Here is a 20963-nt window from a genome sequence, read left to right on the forward strand (position 1 = left end):
TTCTTATTTTGTAGCAAGATGACACTATTTTTCTGTTGTTTTACGTCTTCAAATCATATACCCGCGACTTTTAATTACACTTATCGATGTATAGGAATGGTTGCAAAAAATATCGCTATTGCTCTGCGATAAGCGCCGCTTGTATTCGGAAAGAATACAAATCTATCCGTCTTGCTTTCTGGCATGAAAGCACCATTGTTATTAAACTAAAAGACCTGCCCCTGAAATATAAAGCAATTTCAGATAATGTCCCATTTTACTATGCAACCTCCGTTGTTTATTTAAATTGAACATTTAATTTATTTATAACATCTTTCTCAATTAATGGTCTATTGCTTCTGTTTGTGTTAATGTTCTATCGAGATTGTTTTTAGATAATTTGAACGAAGAAGAACTTCTGCAAGTTGAATGTAGCTTAAGAATGAAATATTTGTTGTTCCTTGGCATCCGCTTAAAAGCCGTGCACCTTCAGCTGATCTGGTTTGGCTAATCCAACCTTAGTCAACCATTGACAGATGTTTTCACGTTGATCGCCCTGCAGCTGCAGAACTTCACCATACTCCGGATGCTCGATCACAGTTCCATTGCAGGCAAATTCCTGCGAATGCGAAATTAAATCAATTACTTACATGGCCCTCTCAGGAATGTTTATTTACAAACGGGGCACTTACCTTTTTACAGGAGCGGACTATTTTCTTCAAGTCATACTCCGCGGACAGGCCCTGGACAGTGGTTAGCGTCTTGCGACCGTTCCTCTGCTGGATTCTTATATGCACAAGCCCGTCTTGAATATCATCATCATTGCCCTTGATTGCATCAGCAAAGGGGTCTGCAAAAAACAAAAAACACCATATGCCCTTAGCATCTCATTGGAATTTCTGTAATTGTAATCACACCCTCTCGCAACGTGCTGTTGTGCCCTTAAAATCGCCTGCGTGCATCTACGTATGTATGCGTGTTTGCGTGTGAGGCCGATGACTAGACCACGAGCAGCCATTTTTATGTACATGTGTAAATGAGCGCTGCGACTGGAAACTGTGTGGGCTGGCTGTGTGCTGGGAGTTCCGTCTGCTTACCTCGAGTGTTTAAATTCTGGATGGACATACGACAATAAAAATAAACCACAGCCTAAACAAAAACTTTTTGAAGTGTTCTCTTAATGTAAAATTTAAGATTTTACTGAGTGATTTTTCGGAAATGTGTTTGTAGGGATGTTATTGATATAGAGTGTGACCGCGTATTTATCGTTAAAATATACCGTCCGACCCTCAGAAATATACCAAAATATATCGTCTCATTTTATAAATATACCGTAACTATACTGACGAATTCAAGTTCTATTATACATATTCCTCGATTATGACATTCCATCGAATATTCCCAGCTATATAGAGCATTTAGCCATGCCCACATAATTTTATACGATTGATGAATCAATTTTCTACTTGATTGGCCTAATTTAAATAATTGGCTTTATTTCGATAATCCGTTGAAAATGAAATTTAACAGATTGATGAAATTGACAAAATATACCATTATATACCGATATACCGTCGGTTCAATTTTGACCTAAAAAAATACCGAAAAGTATTAAAAATATCAGAAACGGGCACCCTGGTTTGTAGGGGTGATATTGATATACAGTGTGACCGCGGATTTATCGTTAAAATATACCATCCGACTCTAAGAAATATACCGAAATATACCTCTCATTTTAAAAATATACCTTAAATATACTGACGAATTCAAGGGATTTTATCGATATATAAATACATCGATACTTGTTTTTGTGACAATATATATTTTCTACACAGAGTTGCGCCGGTGAGTTGGTCTCGTACTACATATCCACAGTATATTTACATAAATTTAAATTATAGGGCCACTTTTCACTTTATTAACGAACGTGAAAACGTTTTAAAACATTTTCAAAAATATTCGACACTTATCGAATGTTTTTGTTTTGCGGCTGCCAACTTGTCCAACTATCGTTGTGCAGAATAGGTGCCCAAAATGCAACCCTGCTGGCTTAATCGCAGCCAACTTTGCTCTGTGTCGCGGCTGCCATATTTCTTTCCTGCTTGTCTTTCAACGAGAAAAGGTGGGCATTTTGCGTTTTGTCTTGATTTGGTTAAGTTATAGCTTCTATAGCATTGTGAATAGCATGTAGCTGTGAAATATTTTTTTTGTGACATGGGTGTACCACGTGTTTTACTCCAAATGGCAGCTATCTCGAAATATTTCGGAGGTAAATTTGGTATTACCCACACGTGTGTAGCGCGCAGATTTTTTTTTACCCGAAATGTGTACAGAGTTGCTGACTTCATCATGGCTGTCGGGGAACCCATGCCGGGACTACTTTTTTGTTTCCCATTCAAATAACTATACGTTTATAAAGTGTTTTCTGTCTTTATTCAAGTCTAACATCGCATTTCTTTCTCTTTCACGCTGGGTGGGTCCGGACGCTATGATGTTGATACATACACAAGGTGAGAGCACATGTTATAGTCGCAAGGGAGTCTCAATTCCATGATGAATGATTTAGCAGAAGAGTTCTTGAAGACTATATTCATCACCCAATCCTGAAATTATTCATTTAAAGTTCCCCCTACTTTTTATCAATTGCACAGATTTTAAACTTCTTTTCTCTTTTCTTTCATGATCGCGTGTTCTGGTTTGATGTCTGGTCGCATTCCTAATAAAGGTAAGCAATTTCCTCCAGTTGGGTGCCTTGCGTATCCCTTTCGTGATGAATGATTTAACAGAAGAGTTCTTGAAGACTATATTCATCACCCAATTCTGAAATGATTCGTTCATTGTACCTATGTTTTACCCATGGCATAGATTTAATAATGTATTTTTCTTCTCTTTCATAATTTTTCCGTTTGGATTTTTGTCTGGTCTCATTCTCAATAAAGGTAAGCATACTTCCTTGATTTGAGTGCTGTAGTAATCATGCCATGATGAATGATTTAGCAGAAGAGTTCTTGAAGACTATATTCATCACCCAATCCTGATCACTCAATAAACATGAAAGCTATAGAAACTTTTGAAAACTCTTCTAATCGAAATATCTCTCATTCTACTTGCAGACTTGAGATGGCAACCTCTTCGCACCTCAATTGGTTGATCATTCGCAACAACAACGCCTTCTTGTTGAAGAAGCGCGATGTTAACAAACCCTTCAGCACAGTAAGTGGTATCCCCCCACTCAATAGTATCCGATTTGTTCTATGATGTTTCCAACTTACAAACTTTCACAATGATATTTGAATACAACTTGATAGTAAACTTAATCTGATAAAGTTGGCTTCACCATTGAATGCTTCCGTGTATATGACATGTATTAATGGTTTATTGTATTTTTCCAGGAGCCAAACAACTTGGCCTCTGTGAGCTCGTACCGCTACAGCGGCATCGTGCACAAGAAGACCCTTGGCGTCGTTCCTACTGCCGATAAGAAGGGCTTCACCGCCGTGCTGAAGAAGGGCAAATATGCTCAGCGTCCCGCGAAGAACACGGTGCGTGTCGACTTCAAGGCTGGTCCCCGACGCTCCCTGAAAAAGCTGAAGAACCTGTTGATCGGCTCCAAGTACCGCAAGGATCTGACGCAGGTAATTTCTGAAATAATTAGCAATCCCACTGAATTATCCCTGATATGATGATCCTTATTTTAATGCTACATACCAAGATCGCAGAATGATCGTGTTGAAAAAATTGTCTGAAGCTCTTTTAGCACCTTATTTGTAGATAATTTTATGGTTCGATTTTAAATTCGGTTTTCTATACTTCCCAATTTCAGGCTGCTCTTCGCCGCGCCTCCGCCGTTCTGCGTTCCCAGAAGCCCCTTCCCACCAAGGGAAAGAAGGCCGAACTTACCAAGGGAAAGAAGCCCGAATAAAGTGTACCATATGGGATCATGCGGAGCTGTTTTCTACTCGAGAATAAAGAAAAGATGTTTAAAACTTAATTGTAATTTGCTTATTAATATTGTCGTTTTGCAAGGCGGCTTCGTCGTACGCCTCTAGTGTTCCCATTGAGCAGATTTTAAGATCAATTTGTGGTGGAAGTGGATGTGTGTAACACCCAGAAGGAAGTGTTACGACCTCCTTGATTAGCATAGACATGTCTGTCTGTTCGTCTTGTTTGAGGCTTAGTTCTCAGAGGCAATAAGAACTGGAGCAACCAAATTTTGTATACAGGCTCCAGTGAAATCACACAGCTACTAGTGTATTCTGTATAGAATGAATCTGCCAAATCTAGATCAGATCGGATCATTATAGCCAGAAGGACCAGAACCAATGTATGTATGTAGCGTAGCCACGCGCTTATTCTCTGTCTCTCTCACCCTCGCTGTTTCTCCCTCTCTCTCACACACTACTCGGTCAGTGTGCGTGATCTGGCGAAAAAGAGCGAGAGAGCAAGCTGGTGTTGATGTGAGAATAGAAAAGAAAGAGACAGACGTAAAAAAAAATAAAGAAAAATGGAAGTAGGGCAAACCTAATACATATAAATTTCGCGAAGGGTTCGACCGAGTTTGGTGAACTTTGTTGGTAAAAAATCAATTTGTCGTTTTTTGTGAACAGCAAATCATAAGCTCACATATATGTACATATACTGACTGAGTACCGGGTATAAAGTAGAGCCGCGGCTCATAATGATTCCGCTCTATTTAGCCTTTCGAATTGAAAAGCCCCAAGTATTCGAAGTAATTTTTCGAATTATTATTTGTAACAGCGCGAATATGGCTGTTAAAATGAAAGAGACCATTTTATTGCATTGAAATAGTACAGAATGTTTACAGATCAGATTGAGGCAGATTCGTCAATAAATTAAGATTAAATCAAAGACAATACCAATATTTATATACGACAATATAAAATGTTTTTAAATGCTTATTGAGCCGTTATACTTAATTACCGCCACATATGCGGACTTTAATAGAAATATTCATATTTCTGGGCATGATGCAACATAACCTCCATGGACTTTTTTCCCTGCAGCACGCCATTCCGCTCCATATAGTTCCATATGGAAGCCATGAAAACGCAGAACATGATGACTCCGAAGACTATAAACTTGAGCAGCAAGAAAATGGTACGCATTCCCCCCGGGGCCGTGAACTCGACCAGCAGAACGAGTAGGACAAAGAGGAAGGTGGCTGCGCTGTAGTAGAGTATCCGATCGGTGTTCAATTGCAGCAGGGAAGCATCACAAAGGGCCAGGGCTTCTTGGAGAGCAGCGGTTCTGGCCGCAGGCAGAGGCTGGATGGAAGAGCAGCTTATATCTGGACCCCTTACGGAACTGCCATTACAATTGGCACGAGAATCGTCAGCCGTTGGGAGAGCTGCTTCCGCAGGTCCATCTCCTCCTCCTTGCTCACGGGATGGACATGTTTCTTCTACCACTTCGCAGTTTACGTCAATCGTGGCCACTCCTGCTCCGTCGCCGGCTGCTCCAGGATCTGTCGGTGTTCGAGATAGTTTCAACTTTGCCAATACAGCTTCGTGATCCGAGAAGCTAAACTTTTGACCAGGCACACGGTCTGGAAAGGGTAGAGTATAGTCGACAATCTCCGCATTTATATTGTCCCCTCCACGGACAAATATGTGGTCTATGCGAATGCCGCGTGGATTCCTGGACAGTGCCCTCGCCGAAGTGTACGAATTGTGGTCGCATTCATTTGTGCGAAAGGTGTCCGAGGCGCAGCTGTCCAACATTTTAGAGGTGTACAACAGCACTTTATACGATATGTCTTGTGGTTGGGCATTCAAATCTCCGGCCAAAATCTGAAGCACCGAGTTTCCTCGGGTCGCCTCGATAAACTGAGCGGTATCAAAGGCTTGGATAACCCGGTGAGTCTTGTATTCATCATTGTCATTGTCATACTCGGCATGCAGATGCGCGTTATAGAGGTGCACCATCTGGTCGCCAATTAAGATGCGGCACAGACCGACACCCTTGCCGCCGAACCAATCCGCATGCTGAATGCGATGGAAGTAGCCATTCACGGACCAGGCGTGAAACAGAGTGCCCAGGATGGGATATTTGGAAAGCACCAAGAGCCCTGCGCCCATTACGCCACTGTGGAAGTAATGGGAATAGGGCAGAACACTGGACGTCTTCTCCTGCAATTGCTCGCTGTCCTGCTGAGCCCACACTTCCTGAAGAGACACGATATCATACTTTCCGCTACTCAGTTCTTTGCAAATGGCCTCGAGACGCGGCCCTCTATTACTTGACACATATGGTATGCCCCTGCAATTGTTATTTAGAGATTTAATTAGATTTGAGCCAGTGCTTCACCTGTCACGTCCATAAAGAGTAGCACTCACCAAATGTTCAGGGTTAAAATGTTCAGCTCCAGCAGCAGCATCTTGTTTATTCTTATTTGGCCGCGCTCTCCGTTGGCATGCTTACGAATAACTCATTCACAGGTGTAGACCTGTGACGATATTGACGATAAGATTAAATGTTTTTTTTGTATTGTTGACGATGGATGTTGTTGTGTTTGTGAACGAATAAGTTATCCTTAACCCACTTAAGCCACCTTTAAAAAATACCTATGCAGGGTAACAACTTGAGTTAGGCCGCGAAAAATAATACTCTTTGAAGATCCACTTGTAGATTCCTATTTCCTGTCGAAAAAAAATACCAATTGATATCGACCATGACGATATCTTTCATCTGAACCACTAAGCATCTGTATATAGATGCGTATGGTTTGTGCCTGGACTGCGTTGTAATACTTCAAGCTTTATAATTTTTGTCGGACCCCGCAATGGGTTAATTGTTCATGTTTATACATGTTCGAAAATGACAGTCTACGATTTTGATGTGCGGCTTAGCTGGCTAGGACTCTCAGCCCTGAACGTATAATTTAATCTGATAAAAAGTACAATTTCCTAAAAGATTTGCAACTTTTAAGTACTCCCTTGTATTGGGATTGTGTATAAAATAAGGTGTAATTAAAAAAGGTCAACAAAAATGGACACTAAATTAATTTTGTTACACTGTAACTACACGGTAAGTACACATTTTGCTACATATCAACTACATATTGATGTAATTATCAACAGAGACACCTGCGAAGAAAATGTGTATGAATTTAAATTTAAATTTGAATTTCTCCGTGGGCGATTTAACGATTTGCATTTTTTCTTTGGCTATTTTCTCGACTATTTATGGGCCGATCTGGACGTGTCAAGTCTTTTCGTGTTTAGAAGAGTCAGTCATTAGCACCCGAAAAAAAGATATCCCATACAACTTATTGTATTATGTATTTTATTATTCGTATTATTTATTTGTCATGTGTTATAAGCATTTGCAGTTACAGTTGATTAGCCGAACGAGCGGTAAACCTTCTCAAATATGGCAGATTACAATACTCTCGTGTATCCTCTCGTTTTCTTTCAATATCTCTCTTATAACATACAAACTAGCAAGCAACTTGCAGCAGGTACGTTGAGGGGCCTTGTTAATAACCGTTTAGAACTAGTACATAGTCTTAAAATTAGTTAAGATATAAGTTGTTTATATGTTTCTATTAATATGTGCCTACACGAGGAAGTTTTCAAGGCAGATTCGGTTTGTTATTTCCGAATTCGTCATGGCGCAAGCACTTCCTAATTAAATAATGTAACTGCCAGAAAAAAAAGAAGTTCTGATTCGATATTTGACATTAGTTTGCTCCTTCCCTCAGTAGCGCTGGCTCTCACGATCTGAGTACTTGCCGCTCAGCTTGCTAACCGAGTACCGATCCGAATAGGCATCGTATTTGTCCGCCTTGTAGTTGATCTCCTGGGGTGTGTAGCCGATGTTCTTCTGCCAGTGACGGGTCCAGTACAGATCCTCGTTACGCACCTGCGACGGGGTCCTGGCATCGCGGCACACATACACACAGTAGATCATGCAGCCTATCAGCGTGAGGAAGCCGAATATCAGGAACACAATGCCCAGTATCCACACATACAGCGGCTCGTAGAACTGCACCACGATGACGAAGCCCAGAGTGACCAGGATCAGGCCCAAGTTCAGCAGCAGCATCAGACAGCAGACGCCCTTAACATTCGGGCAGAATGGGTTCGGAGCGGACATGGTCTCGATCTTGGCGCCCCTTTTGGTGGTAGACCGAGCGCTCCGTCCCGTCTTGGCAGTGCTGGCCACCGAATAGACACTACGCGGGGGTCCTCGCGAAACTGGACGCTGGCTATATCGGCTGTAAGTGATATAAGTTAGAAACGTTTGAAGAGTGTTGCAGGGCATTTAAGATCTTACCTGATCTCCGATGGCGCCTTGTAAGCAGCACTGGTCACATAGATATCGCTGCCCCCATCCCCGCCATGATCATAGCTAAGGGCTGAAGGTGCTCGTGGCGGCTGGCGCGTGGGCGGTGGTCCGCTGAGAGAGCGTGGTCCTCCATTATCCGGGGAGCTGGAGAGGCCCATCTGACTGTGGCTGTAGCTGTGCTGCAGGTGCTGGTGATGTCCGTTCGCGGAGCGCTTCTTTCGCGACGAGTTGTACTGGGACTGTGGCGAGATGCGCTCGTGAGTGAGTGTGTACTCGGAGTAGGTGCGCTCGGAGGGAGCGCGATGAGAGTGCGACTCCTCGCCGTCTGTGGAGTAGCCGCGATTCGAGTGGACGTACGGAGGGTCAGGTGTGAGTCGGCCGTGAGTGGCCACATAATGGCTGCCCTTCAATCTGTAATTGGATTGCAAATGTTATCTCAAATTGGTGGCTAAGTGGACGGGGATCCACACTGGGACCCATCCTCGCAACTTACTTCTTCACTTGTCTCTCGTGCATTTTTCTCTGATGGTTCCACTACCTTCTTTCTGTTCTGGATGCTGGGGTGCTCTCCTCTCCTGGGGCGCTGCGTTTTATCGACTGCTAATGGTCTTGACTAGCAATTCTCGGAGCTGCCTGGAAAGAAGCAAACAGAAAACAGAGAACAGACACGTGGCAATTAGCATTTGTCAGGCTACCAATGAAATTGTTTAACAGTTTTCAACTTTTAATTAAAAGTTTAATTTTTCGTTTTCATATGGCTGCAATGTACAGTGAACCAGCAGTACGTACTGTGTGAGCAACAGACCATTTGGTGTAACCTGGGGAAAGTTTGTGCGTTTCCAGTGAGTTTTTAGTGCATCAAAGTTCTTCCATTTAATATAAACTATTGCTCTCCAGTACGGAATGTGTTTATGATATGTTCTGTCCCGAAAGCGGGTGGGGTGGGTCCTCAGTTATCCCAGAGACAAAGGACGGCAAACAAATTAGCATTTCGATAAGCCTGAAGTCTCGTCCTGCCCCCCTTCCCCCTTCAGGAATGTGGTCCCATCCCTGCCTTGCATAATTTATATCAATTTATGATGTTACTGTTGCGGCGCACCCATCCCAATGATTGGCGCTGCAGTTCGTTGCACTTTTCTCAGTCCCGTTAAGCTTTCAAAAGCCACTCAAAAAGTGGCAGAAATATGTTCGTTCTTTCAAGTTCAGGGCATGGAAATTGAAGTTGCCCCTGCTCCTCAGTGTCGCCTCGCTGCTCGCTGCTCGTTGCTCGTTGTTCGTCCTTCGCCTGCAATTTGTCACTTGGTCACGTAGCTCTTGGTTTTGGGTGCGACATTCTGTTGCAAGGTGACAGGTGATATGCGGGAGACGCGCGCAGCGGCAGCGGCAGAGGCAGAGGCACTGTGTTCTGTGGGTTGGGTTGGGTTGGGGGGGAAAACTGGTTCTTTTGCTCCCTTGAATTCCTGATTGCATGCACACTCACAGAAAGTATTTACATACATATGTACATACGTGTGTATTTTGGCTCTACTCATAGCCACTACATACAATATATCAATCAACGTGTAATTATAATTCTGCTAAAAAATAGTTCCTATCTCGACGAACTTCCACAAAACTCTTGGCGGAATGCCATCTGGAGTCTTCCTTGCCACTCTGGCTGTTTCTGGCTGATGATAAAATTGAGTTATTGCCTCGATTAGGCCAATTAAAGGGTGTCGTTATCTATCGCATCGTTGTGGGCCTGGCACTGCCCTTCCCATCGCCCTCTCCACGGCCCTCTCCATAGTCTCCCCGACTAGCCTTCTTATTATGTATTCCAACTGAGGCCAATTTCTGAGTGCATTTACATTTGTGGCTAGCCGGCGGTCAATCGCGATACAATTGTCAGTTGGGATCTGGATCTGTGGATCTGGGGAGGTCTACAGTAAAACTTTCAAGTTCAATGCGGTGATTTTAGTGCCTGGGGAGTACAGAAACACACAAACACACACACACACATTTATGGTGTGGGCGGTAACGTCATCAAATGAAAAATCGAACTGGAGGCCGAGATGGAGGCCAAGAATGAGAGACAGGCGACCCTTTCCTGCCTGTGTCTGTGTGGTCCCAGTGGTTGCCTTCGCCTTCGTCTTCGCCTCCATCTCCATCCCACCATCGTTTGGGGTTTCTATCACTTGGCGGCCATCAAAGCCTTTCCGTTTGCAACTCCCATGCGTCGGATTTTTACATGCTTCGCTCTACTCCGCTCCGCTCTACTCCGCTCCACTTCGCTACGGTCGGACAGCGGCTCCATGCCACACCACTGCTCCGCACATTGATTTGTTTATGCGGTTTTTGGGGTTTGTTTTGTTAGGCTTGCCTTAAAGCCTTTTCCTTTTGCGGCAAATGGAATGCGAATGCCATTAAAATGTGTTTGCTCTCGTATTTACCTTGGCGCAGCAGCACCACCAGCCCCAGCAGCACCACCATCACCACCAGAACCAGCAAGACCTTAACATTTAACGCCACATAAACAGCATTATAAACCAAGAAAGCATCCAGAACCAAACGAAGGGTAAAGTGGATCATTTTAGGGCTACTTCATATACTAAAATGCCCATACGTACATATATGCCACATCATACATAGTCGTATAAATCTTGTATATGGGCTCATCAATATGGTGGGGGGGGGCCGTGCCTCGTAAAGCAGTTTTTCTCGTCCAGGTTACATGAAATTTGCATTTTGTCGCTGGACCGTTAAAAAGTGTGGCGCCCCCCCGTTCATTGTCTTTGATGGAGGATTTCACAACTTTCGCTGCTTCCGCTGATGCAGCCCCAACAATGGGCCAAGAGCGGAAGTCGTTGCCAACGAAACGAGAAGTTAATTTGTGGCAATTCGTGTTACACAAAGTGAGAAAACAAGACACCGCGATCGGCCGCAGCAATGCACTCCATCATTGTGGTCAAGTGTCATAAAAGTTGGACGACTTGAACTTGCCATTGAGGCCGTTGTTGTGGTCTTGGTCAGCGGCATGGCATGTAAATTTCATTGCCATGCACCAGGCACCGGGCAACGGGCACCAGGCACCAGGCACCACCATGAAATTTTTCGGGGCGCGGTTTAGAAAGTTTTCCCCAGATGCACATCTACAAAATATACGAGTACGAGTACGAGTACCAGTATGCATGCGTCCCACCAAACTGGGGCAAGAACTGCAGGCCACCACCACTGCAGCCTGTGCCTGGGACACAATCTGTAGCACTCAACCGCAAAAGCAGCGCCTTTCACAAGCGAACCGACGGACCGATGGGTGGGGGCTCTCAGACGGACCGAAATTGCAAGTTGCAGGCTCTCGATCCGTGCAATCCCAATAAATATCGCCACAGTGGCCGGCAGTGGCCCCCAGAAGTCGCTAGAATAAATAATAACAGACTATGTATTGTCATTTGCATTCTCCGAACCGTATGCCGGGAGTCTTGAGATATGCATTGTACAATTACCATTCAAATGGATTCCTTTGTGCTCCCCTAATATTCATAAATCAGCCATTGTTTGGGCTGTAGAAAACCTTCCACTAGGATTATCGTACCCGTAGCCCGCCCAGCCTATTGATCTTTTCGCTTTTTATTGCTTTCAGGGCTTCCAGGGAATTTCCATTATGATTTTCGTTTCTAATTAGCAGATGTTATGGCCAAAGAAATTTATACGAGCATTTACTTTAAACTGTTATGGGTACAGGAAAATCTAAGGCACACGGAATTCCGTGGCCCTGCATTAATTGCTATCGGCTGTTATCTCATCTCTGGCTTGATTTAATGACTTCTGCTGCATGTTTTCGAAAATCAGCATAAAATTTGATTGCATTGTTAAAACCCAAAGCGCTTAATGTCGATTCGGCTCTGGTTGCTGCTCTCAAGCGGCGAGGCGACCATTAAACTGGGGGCCCAGTGGCAGCCGCAGCCTCAGTTTCAGTCTCAGCCCCAGTCTCAGCCTCAACAACCGCTAATTCTGCGCTGCGTCGCGCTGCTTTGCGCTGCTTTGCTCTGCTTTGCGCTGCTTTGCTCTGCACTGCTATGTGCGAGGCTGCGTGGTTTGGCCGGGTCCCCGATCTTAGACGTTAAGTAGCCGTAGCTGCCGCGCGTTAATCGCTTTTAATTGCTAAATTACGCGCTGCATGGGCAACATTGTCCAGAGTGGACAGAACCAGTGCCGGGTCTGAGGCCTGCAGATGGAGTCATGGATTGGATGCGACTGTTAACACGCCGCAGACTGTGGACTGCGACTGGGAAACACTAATGCGTGTAATTAGCCGCAAAAAAAGCGGCAAGACCACTTAACTGATTTATTAAAACGTTTTTCCATTAAATTTTTAACCCTGCAGGCTATTAAAAACACTAACTCTTCCACGCACACACACACACACACAGAGAGAGAGAGAGAGACACACCGCAGACGTAAAGAGGCCGCAAAGAGGAGTCCACGTCGACGTCTGGGTCGGGGTCTGGCTCTGGGTCTGGGTATGGGGCCTCCGAATGGAGGCATTCCGAAAAGGGCGCGCAGACTTGAAAAATGAGCAGCGTTTAAAATTATTCTGTTCTCGCATCGCAACTGTGGGGCAAATCCAGAACAATACAGGCCCATAAATCTATGGGCATACGAGTATAAGGTCTGTACTTGTACTAGTTTAAGGAGTCATAAAAGAGAAAGGAAAGGATTGCCTAAAATAAAGGTTTGGCCACTGTGCCGCTTGTGGCACTTACAAGCTCTCAAGCTGCCTTTCCTCATGTTAATCTATGGCTTTCCAGGCCAAATCCCACTCCCACTCCCAGCTCCACCAACACCAACACCACCAAGAAGTTGGCCGAAAAATTCAAATGGGCGGTCAGTTGGTAAAACATTTTGACAACGTCAATGGCCATGCAGAAACCCATCCGAAAACCTAAGACCCAAAACTTTCTAGCCATAAATGCCCGCTCACGTCGCAGTGGTCGAAGGAGCAGCGGCAGCGGAAGCAGCAGCAAGGGAATGAAATTAATTATGGCCAAGTGCGGGGCTCACATCGGTCGATGAAAGTGCGATAAAGATGCCATATTTCTTTTATTAAATTTTCAGCCATTTATTGCTAGACCGTTTGATGTTCGCCCCGGACAAGTAAGCCGTTAAAATCAATGGCCCAGTCGAAAAGAATCGGACACAAAGAAGGTCACATTTGTGTGGCCAAACAATAAACAATATACATACGTATATTAAATCTCACCACTCTTTCGGAGAAAGTTCACTTAACGGCCTAAGCTGGGGCGCCCGTACGTAATGCTTTCAATTTTTTTTTTCCCTCCCCCTTTTTCATTTTATTTTTCGCAAACTCACTTTAAACAACAACAACAAATTGTGCACAACAATTTGGTGTTTTTTTGTTGACCGTGTCGTGTCCCCTGGCCCCCCTCCGGTTCTGTCTACCCGTACAATTGTGGCAACTTGCAAATGAAGTCTGCTCCGCCAACTGCTGTTATCCAGAGATCCACGGGACGGCAGCGCAATCGCCAAAGCCGAAGCCGAAGCCAAAGCCAAAGCCAAAGCCATCAAAGCGATGAGCTACATGAGTGAGGTGTGTTGGGAAGGTCCCTTTTTTGACTACGTCACGTTTGCAACATCAATTTCAATCAACCTGACCCTGTCTAAGACCCCTCCATACCCACATCTAGCAGTCTTACAGCTGTTTTTTTTTTGTTTCGAATGCGAATGAATGCCAACTGCCAAGTGCCAAGTGTAGGCCGGATTTCACATCAAACGCAACAGTTGTCTCTCTGCGTAATCTCTATGACTGGCGCTGTCTTTTCTTGGATCCCAGGCTTTGGAGCTGAGCCGAACCACTTAGAGCAGAGCAGAGCAGAGCCGAGACAGGCAGAGCTGAATCTTTGAAGAATTACCGAAAAGCAAAGCTCTTTTAGTGCTCTAGAATCTGCACAAAAGCTGTTCTATTGAAATAGAATTTATGTGGAAGTTGATTGCCATTTGAAAGTCTAGTTTTATGGATATGTGAAGGCTATTCTTCCGCTGAATTGGCACTTCATTAACACATTTTTCCATTGCGGATATGTGGGCGCCCGCTGCTGCCCCTTATGGGTTAATTGTGTGGCGGTGTCGCCTGCCTCCATTGGGTCTGTCGCCCTTCCGGTGCCGCACGCCAAATGGGTTTCGAGCGAAGTCTTTACCAACGGGGTGCTATACATTAGAGGCACAATGCTCGTATAATGGATCTGTTTAGACAGACACAAGCCATCTATGTATGCATGCTGTCCCTGCCCCAGCCCCAGCCCCATCCGCTGCCTCTGTTGCTGCTGCTGTTTGTGGCGCATTAAGTTGCTCTCTAAGCAGAACCGATACAGATCGTCAGGTGTTTCCACTTATTCAGTAACTTCAATTGTAACTGTAAGTACTCGAACTCGTGGCAAGGCAAGGCGAGGCGAGGCGAGGCAAGGCGCTGCTGGTTCTTAGTGCCGCGTTCTCGAGTCCGCGTGGATTCGTATCTGTGGCGCACGGTCTAAATGGCACCCGAAACAATGCGCATAATAAATATTCTGTGAGCCGTGGAGTGGGTTAGTGCTGGAGCTGGAGCTGGGGCTGGAGCTGGGGCTGGAGCTCTGGGGTTAAACCTGTTCGCAGTCAGCGGCGGTGGCGGCGGCATATTTATGGGGCAGACAGACTGCGGCTGTGGCTGCCACGGGAAGGGATACTTTGCAACATAAATACCGTTACAACTTTTGTTTTTCTGCCTCTGCCTCCGTTTCTGGGTTTCTTTTCTTTTTTTTCGGCCATGGCCTGAGCCGCACTAGCGGTGCCTTGGGTTTATGTTTATTTCGGTTTCATTAATAGTTCAAATAACTGCACAAGTGGCTCGTGGAGCCATCAAATGCAGCCAGCCCCACTTAGAGAGCGACTATCTAAACGACCCCATAAAGTTAAAGTCTGCGGTTGTAATCTATTGATCTGGAGATCAAATAACCAACAAACAAAGCAACGAACAACCACACGTTCGAGTATTTCTTTGCATTCATTTCGATTGCACAACTGGCCAACAAAACGTGTTGACAATATCCGTAAGTACACTTGCCCACTTGGCAGCAAAAAAACTAGCAAAAAGCCAATAGCAAATAGCAAACAGCAAAAGAAAAATGCAAACCTTAAATATCAAATAATAAGCCAATTCCCATTCCCAGTCCCCAGCAATCGACACATGAGTCGCATATGTACGAGTATATGCATGCAGACCAGATCATGGCTCTCCACATCCACATCCACATCCCCCATTAACATCCCGGGGTCCATTCGATGGAGCCTGGGCCAGCTTCCACCGATAGACAGAGACCGGCGGCTGCGTTGCGTTTCGATTTGTTTCCCACGCTAGGCGGCTGCAGCTGCTCCGATCGGATCTGATCCGATCCGATCCGATCTGACGACGATGCCGAGAATGCCCAGTCGCGGTGCCTGATACCAGTATTCTAATGCGCCGGGGACACGGATAGAGATTAATTAATATTGCAGCTCGTTAGGCGGCAGAGGGGGGGGTTCTTGCCTACTTTGGCAATTCATTGTTTCAAGGAAGGAAATTCCAATCTTCTATAATACACTCGTATTCGACTTCCCCCCCCCTGCCTGGAGCTCGATGACATCTCCAAGTAAAATTGGATTCATGTGAATTGTTGATGACTCGTCGCTGAAGAAGATCTCGCCATCCATAAAAGCTACAAACGTATAAACTATTTATGTTGAACCTAACGAATGTCCGCTAAAAATCAAACACAATCTTGAGAGTTTTTTGGCTTTTGTTTGTCGGCTGTAGTTTTTCGTAGTTTTTGTTGTTTTCTGCCTTCAAGGTCTTGCGGCGGCAGACAGCGATTTATGAGAGGGGTGTTGCCTTTTATAATTTGCCAAAGTTATTATTGTTGTTATAGCCCCCTGATGATTGTATAATATTTGCCTTTTGCCCGGCATACATATATAATTTCGTGGCTGGTAACGTGGAAGATCTCTGTGGGCGTAGACTCTGGCTCCGGCCCCGGCTCCGGGGGCGGGGGGAAATACTTTAATGTCAAGTGTGGCTCACAGAATATCAGTGGCTGTGTGGCATTGTTACGGCTTAAGGCACTCGAGAAGCCAAAAACTGTGTGTTTTCAACAAGTTTTGTTTTTTTCCTGATTGCTTTTCTGTTTTCGGGCACATTCCATCAAATGCTGTTCATTCAATTAGATGTTGAAACAGAGGACGTTGCCATAACTCTGGCATAAGACCTGGCTACCGTTCCTCTGTTCCTCTGTTCCTCTCTTCCCTGTCCTCTGCCCTCTCCCGTTCTGCTCTTGGGGACTGGGGGGGTGGCTCCATTGAATTATGATTTGAGCAATAAAGAGCTTGTGTGCATATATAGTATGAAGAGTCTTGCTTATTGTTTGCTTATTGCTAATTGTTTCCTCTGCTGGAGCAGCAGAAATCGAAATACAGAAATGTGTTTGGGTTATTTATAAGATTTCGTTACGGTCTTTGTTTTTCTCTATGGGGGGGGCATGGGCTACATGTCTGAGTAAACATGCATCTGCGAATAGAGCTCAACTTAAGTCTGGCAAAAATACCAGAAAAAGCCACTTTTGTGGACCACTCAAGGAGCCCAATCCTTTTGGGTAACAACTCAACGCTACAAACATACATGTATAATTGTTTAATTATTTACATTTCCCTTGGATATTGTTCTATTGAATCGAGTCTTTAGAGGCCTGAATATCTTCAACGAATTTCGACTCTTTGCCCAGGTTTTTTGCAATCATTTGCAAAACCTGTTTCACTGATCACTGATCACTGATTCAATAAGCATTCAGCTTAGCATCGATCTGCGGTTCGATCCAATGATTTATATAGCCCGGACTGCATGCCATGGAATGTCAGAGATTTTTTTGTACATATAATTTGCACGCAATGAGTGTGCAATGCAACCGACACGAGGCATTAATTACATATGATGATGTCATCACCATCATCATCGTCGTTGAAGATTTCAATTGGAGGCAGACTCTGGCACTGACAGCCAGACAGTCAGACAGTCAGAGCACCCTCTCAAATGTCAAATGAAAGTTGCAGCAAATCTAATATCTAACATCCAACATATGGCATGGTATGGCATGGTATGGTATGGTATGGTGATGATAATCATACATACAAGTATGTACAGCATGTAATCTCGGTTGGCTTCTTTCTTGTTTGATTTCTGCTGTCTGTCTGTCGGCTTCAGATTCACACGCAAACAAAACTCAGGAAGATTGCACAAGCCCCCGGGCCGAAGACTGCAGAGGGAATTATTTAACTCAATATAACTTTATATAACCGACTCTGGCCAGTGGTGATTAGCACTGATTGATTTGTGTTTTTTGATGGTCGTTGAGCATTTGCATACACACTCGGGCAGGTATCATTTTAGTTGCTGTGGGCTGGCTGCCAGCCAAACGATTGCCTCCTTTCGATGGGGCCAACACGCATACGCATCTTGTACAGCGGCAAATTGGCTGTTTAAAAACGGAAAAACGGAAAAAATGAAGAAAACCTGTCTTCGATTAACCGCAATGGCAACAGGAGTATTGCATAACTTTCGCTGCATCTCGTGAATCATGGTCATGCCCCATACTACGGGTAAGCTATTGCAAAAAGTTGTACATCGGCACATCTGCGAGTATACCTACATATATACATATATCTCTAATTGTTACCGCACTCGGAACAATCACGAATACAACAACAAGCACAACAACAACGAGTAAAACATTAGAGTTGACCCGAAAAGACACACAAAATTATCATTATTATCAAAAGATTGTCATCAGGCAGAAGTAAAAATAAAATTAAATAAAGAAAAACAGAGAGGGACACTTGGCCCCTGGCGTTGGTTTTGAATTTCTAGATGTTGCTGTTGCTGTTTCTGTTGCCGTTGCTGTTTCTGTTGCCGTTGCCCGTCTCTGTGCAACTTTTATTGGATGGTAAGCGTGCTAAGCATGGCTGGCTCTTAACCATAAACATGGCCAGCGGCTAAGACACGAACAAAATAATACTAGTCGTCACAACGGCAGAGCGGAGGAAAATAACCAAACCAGCAACAACCAACAGCAACAGCAAGTTCTGTTATGCACAGTGGGTACCGGCCCTAACTATGGGGCCCACTAACCATGGGAGCTGCGCTGCAGCCGGAGATAAACTATTTGGAAAATGCTTTTCATTGTGCAGGCGTCTAGCATATGATAATATCTTCTGCTCGATTTGTTAGGTAAGGGCTTGCGTCAAACTATGTTTTTTCTTGGATTTTCCTTTTGTCATTCAAAGCAAAAGAGAAAGCAGTAGATTATATGGCTCTTTCCATGTCTGAAGCTATTAAATTTCACTTATTGATCTATTTGGTATTGGCATTTTGACAGGTCCAGCTACAGCGGTTTATAAGGCGATCCGTGAGATTGCAGCTGCCAGCAAATGACCAAAAAATATGAATGGTATACCCTTACGGGGGGTATCATAACTTGCATCTGAGGCAGAGATGCTTCCGCCTCTGTGAACCCATCTTACTATCGGCTGCATCAGAGCTGGTTATCTGCCATCAAAATGTTGGACTTGCCAGGGTCGGATCCATCTCAGGTTGATCCCTTAATGCGACGAATGACATAATCGCAGGCCCAGGGAGAGCCAGGGATGGCCAGGGGCTAACAAACTGGGCCATAAACAAAGAGTGAATCGTGCCCATGCTCGTATAAGGCGAATCTCTGACTGGCCAACGGTGGCTGACTCTTTCAGGGTCAACGGGTGCGTAATCAATGGAGTCGCCCACGCGATGACAGTTCAGGTAGTTCAATGTATTGCGGAAATCGGCCAAGAAGAAGCAACGGAGCGGACTCTACTGGAGTGGACTAGAGTGGAGTGGAGGAAGCCCAAAGACGCTTAAAATGCAATTCAGTTTAGGCCAAAAACAAATTGATGGCAAATAAACAAGTTAAGGTATACGAACGTACTCTCTCTCAGTCGCACACACATGTACACCCCCCAATATATATATATATATGTGTACGTATATATTTCTCTATAAAAAAAAAAAAACAAAAACTGGCTTACCTTCTCTCCTCATTGTTATACAGTTCGGCTGGAGTTGTTGTTGCTGCTGGTGCTGCTGTCGCTGCTGTTGCTATTGTTTCGCTTATTTATTGTTAACGCTTTTTGCCAGCCACAGCGACAGGTTGTTAGTGTGCCCCTGCTGCCGCTGAACACATTTCATTACACTTCACTTGAAAACAAAAACAGAAACAAAAACAAAAAACCGTGTTGCACCGAGCACAGAGGCCAAAAAGCAGAGAGCACAGAAAAATGTCGAGACATATATTAAAATAAATATAGATATAAATATGGGCGATGACGTCGTCTCTATCTATGCAAATGCGTTGGTGTGTGCGGCAGTGCGGCTGTGCGAGTGTGTGGGCCAAAAACCTTTACTGGTTCTGGCCAAAATGCCAGCCAACACGTTGGTGGTACCTACATACATACTCGCACACACAGAGGAGGTGTATGATATAATCGCTGCCATGAATGAATGATTGAAAGGCGTTGCAGCTTCTCGCACAGGCATTTCGGACCGGGGGCCCAACACAATGGCCAAGACTTGGCCAGACCCAGACCCGCCATGGACTTCGGAACTCGTCTAACCAAACTCAAACTCTAAAATCTTCTCGGCCCAAACTCTTTCTGGGACTGGAGCTGGAGCTGGGGCTGGGGCTGGGACTGGGACTGGGGCTGGCGGCAGCACAGCAAATTGCAGCGCCATAATGAAATCGCCCATAATCTTGGCTAAGGCTAATAATAGCAGCAGGTTTTGGAGCTGGCCAACAGACACTCGCACACTCGCACACAGAGACACACACACACAGAGACAAGCAGGCACAGAGTTAGCCAAATGGTGAACAAATTTGGGTATAACTCTGTTTGTTCTTTTGCCCCCGGACCGGGGCTACACTTCACGCAACAAATTCAAATGACACTCACGTAATATGCTAAAAATAGTGGAATTTATTGCGCGATTTTCGTGTGTACAACTCAGCGGCTGTATGGTCGGGCAGCTTACCGATCGGACAGATCGGTTCTCCAATGCACACTCCGTACAAGTCGTAGGCCGTGGTCGAAGCAAACGCGACGCGATCTCAGCTTGAACTGATCTTCGGAGCACCTCGCGCACCTGTGGCGACTGGTCTGGAGCCCGAGTGGAGCGGAGCTTTGAGTAGAACCGGTTCCTCTCTCTTCTGCTTACTCTCTCAGTGGCCCATCGCTCTCGCTCTGTTCCGTGGGGGACTCTGTTCTCTCCTTGTCTTTCTTTCTTTCTGTGTGGGGGCCCCGACCGGTGCCGGTCTCCACCATCTGCACTTTGCACTTTCGGGATCTGCATTTTGTTGTCAAACTGCAAAAACTGCATTTAATAACCGTTAACCGAAAGTTCTGCAACACGTGCAACGCCACTCCGTCCAAAAGCATCGGGGGGCGGGCCGCAACGGGGCGGGCGGGGGGCAGGCTTACTACATTAGGCTTCATGGCCTGTCAGCCTCTACCACTTTGTGCCCCAGCTGCCGCACGTGACTGCTGCAACGACTGCTGCCGGTTAGCTCTCTAACTGGGGGTCAAGAGTCCTG

General features: G+C 45.0%; 4 protein-coding genes and 3 non-coding genes across 10 annotated transcripts; 4 read left to right on the top strand and 3 right to left on the bottom strand.

Moving 5' to 3' along the window:
* Nucleotides 1-249: 249 nt before the first annotated feature.
* Nucleotides 250-1239, bottom strand: eIF1 (eukaryotic translation initiation factor eIF1). Its single transcript, XM_002135403.3, has 3 exons — nt 1077-1239; nt 672-829; nt 250-598 (listed from the first exon to the last, which is right to left on the bottom strand). Exons 1-3 carry the CDS (start codon nt 1102-1104, stop codon nt 452-454), a joined length of 333 nt encoding a protein of 110 aa, XP_002135439.1. The 5' UTR covers nt 1105-1239; the 3' UTR covers nt 250-451.
* Nucleotides 1240-2017: 778 nt separating this feature from the next.
* RpL28 (ribosomal protein L28) lies at nt 2018-3970 on the top strand. The gene is made up of 4 exons (XM_001352642.4): nt 2018-2101; nt 3093-3192; nt 3372-3614; nt 3803-3970. The coding sequence occupies exons 2-4, from the start codon at nt 3100-3102 to the stop codon at nt 3899-3901; spliced, it is 435 nt and encodes a 144-aa protein (XP_001352678.1). The 5' UTR covers nt 2018-2101; nt 3093-3099; the 3' UTR covers nt 3902-3970.
* LOC6900077 (small nucleolar RNA CD11) lies at nt 2520-2594 on the top strand. The gene has a single exon (XR_053250.2). It is a non-coding gene; the product is annotated as a small nucleolar RNA CD11 (small nucleolar RNA).
* LOC6900078 (small nucleolar RNA CD11) lies at nt 2737-2811 on the top strand. The gene has a single exon (XR_053251.2). It is a non-coding gene; the product is annotated as a small nucleolar RNA CD11 (small nucleolar RNA).
* On the top strand, nt 2949-3026 carry LOC6900079 (small nucleolar RNA CD11). Its single transcript, XR_053252.2, has one exon. It is a non-coding gene; the product is annotated as a small nucleolar RNA CD11 (small nucleolar RNA).
* A 761-nt stretch (nt 3971-4731) lies between the features above and the next one.
* On the bottom strand, nt 4732-6538 carry nSMase (neutral sphingomyelinase). Its single transcript, XM_001352643.4, has 2 exons — nt 6336-6538; nt 4732-6258 (listed from the first exon to the last, which is right to left on the bottom strand). Exons 1-2 carry the CDS (start codon nt 6374-6376, stop codon nt 4938-4940), a joined length of 1362 nt encoding a protein of 453 aa, XP_001352679.2. The 5' UTR covers nt 6377-6538; the 3' UTR covers nt 4732-4937.
* A 729-nt stretch (nt 6539-7267) lies between these two features.
* LOC4811940 (uncharacterized) lies at nt 7268-20519 on the bottom strand. 4 transcript variants are annotated; one of them, XM_033382376.1, is made up of 5 exons: nt 20326-20519; nt 19405-19568; nt 8783-8922; nt 8278-8700; nt 7268-8218 (listed from the first exon to the last, which is right to left on the bottom strand). In XM_033382376.1, the coding sequence occupies exons 3-5, from the start codon at nt 8803-8805 to the stop codon at nt 7699-7701; spliced, it is 966 nt and encodes a 321-aa protein (XP_033238267.1). In that variant the 5' UTR covers nt 8806-8922; nt 19405-19568; nt 20326-20519; the 3' UTR covers nt 7268-7698. The 4 variants fall into 4 exon arrangements, with proteins under 4 accessions (XP_033238267.1, XP_015043762.1, XP_001352680.1 ...); XM_015188276.2 differs by having other exon boundaries at nt 19405-19573; XM_001352644.4 differs by having other exon boundaries at nt 19405-19573; nt 20405-20498.
* Between the last annotated feature and the right edge of the window lie 444 nt (nt 20520-20963).

Source organism: Drosophila pseudoobscura, chromosome X, assembly GCF_009870125.1.
Source record: "Drosophila pseudoobscura strain MV-25-SWS-2005 chromosome X, UCI_Dpse_MV25, whole genome shotgun sequence".
Classification (NCBI taxonomy): Eukaryota; Metazoa; Arthropoda; class Insecta; order Diptera; family Drosophilidae; genus Drosophila; species Drosophila pseudoobscura.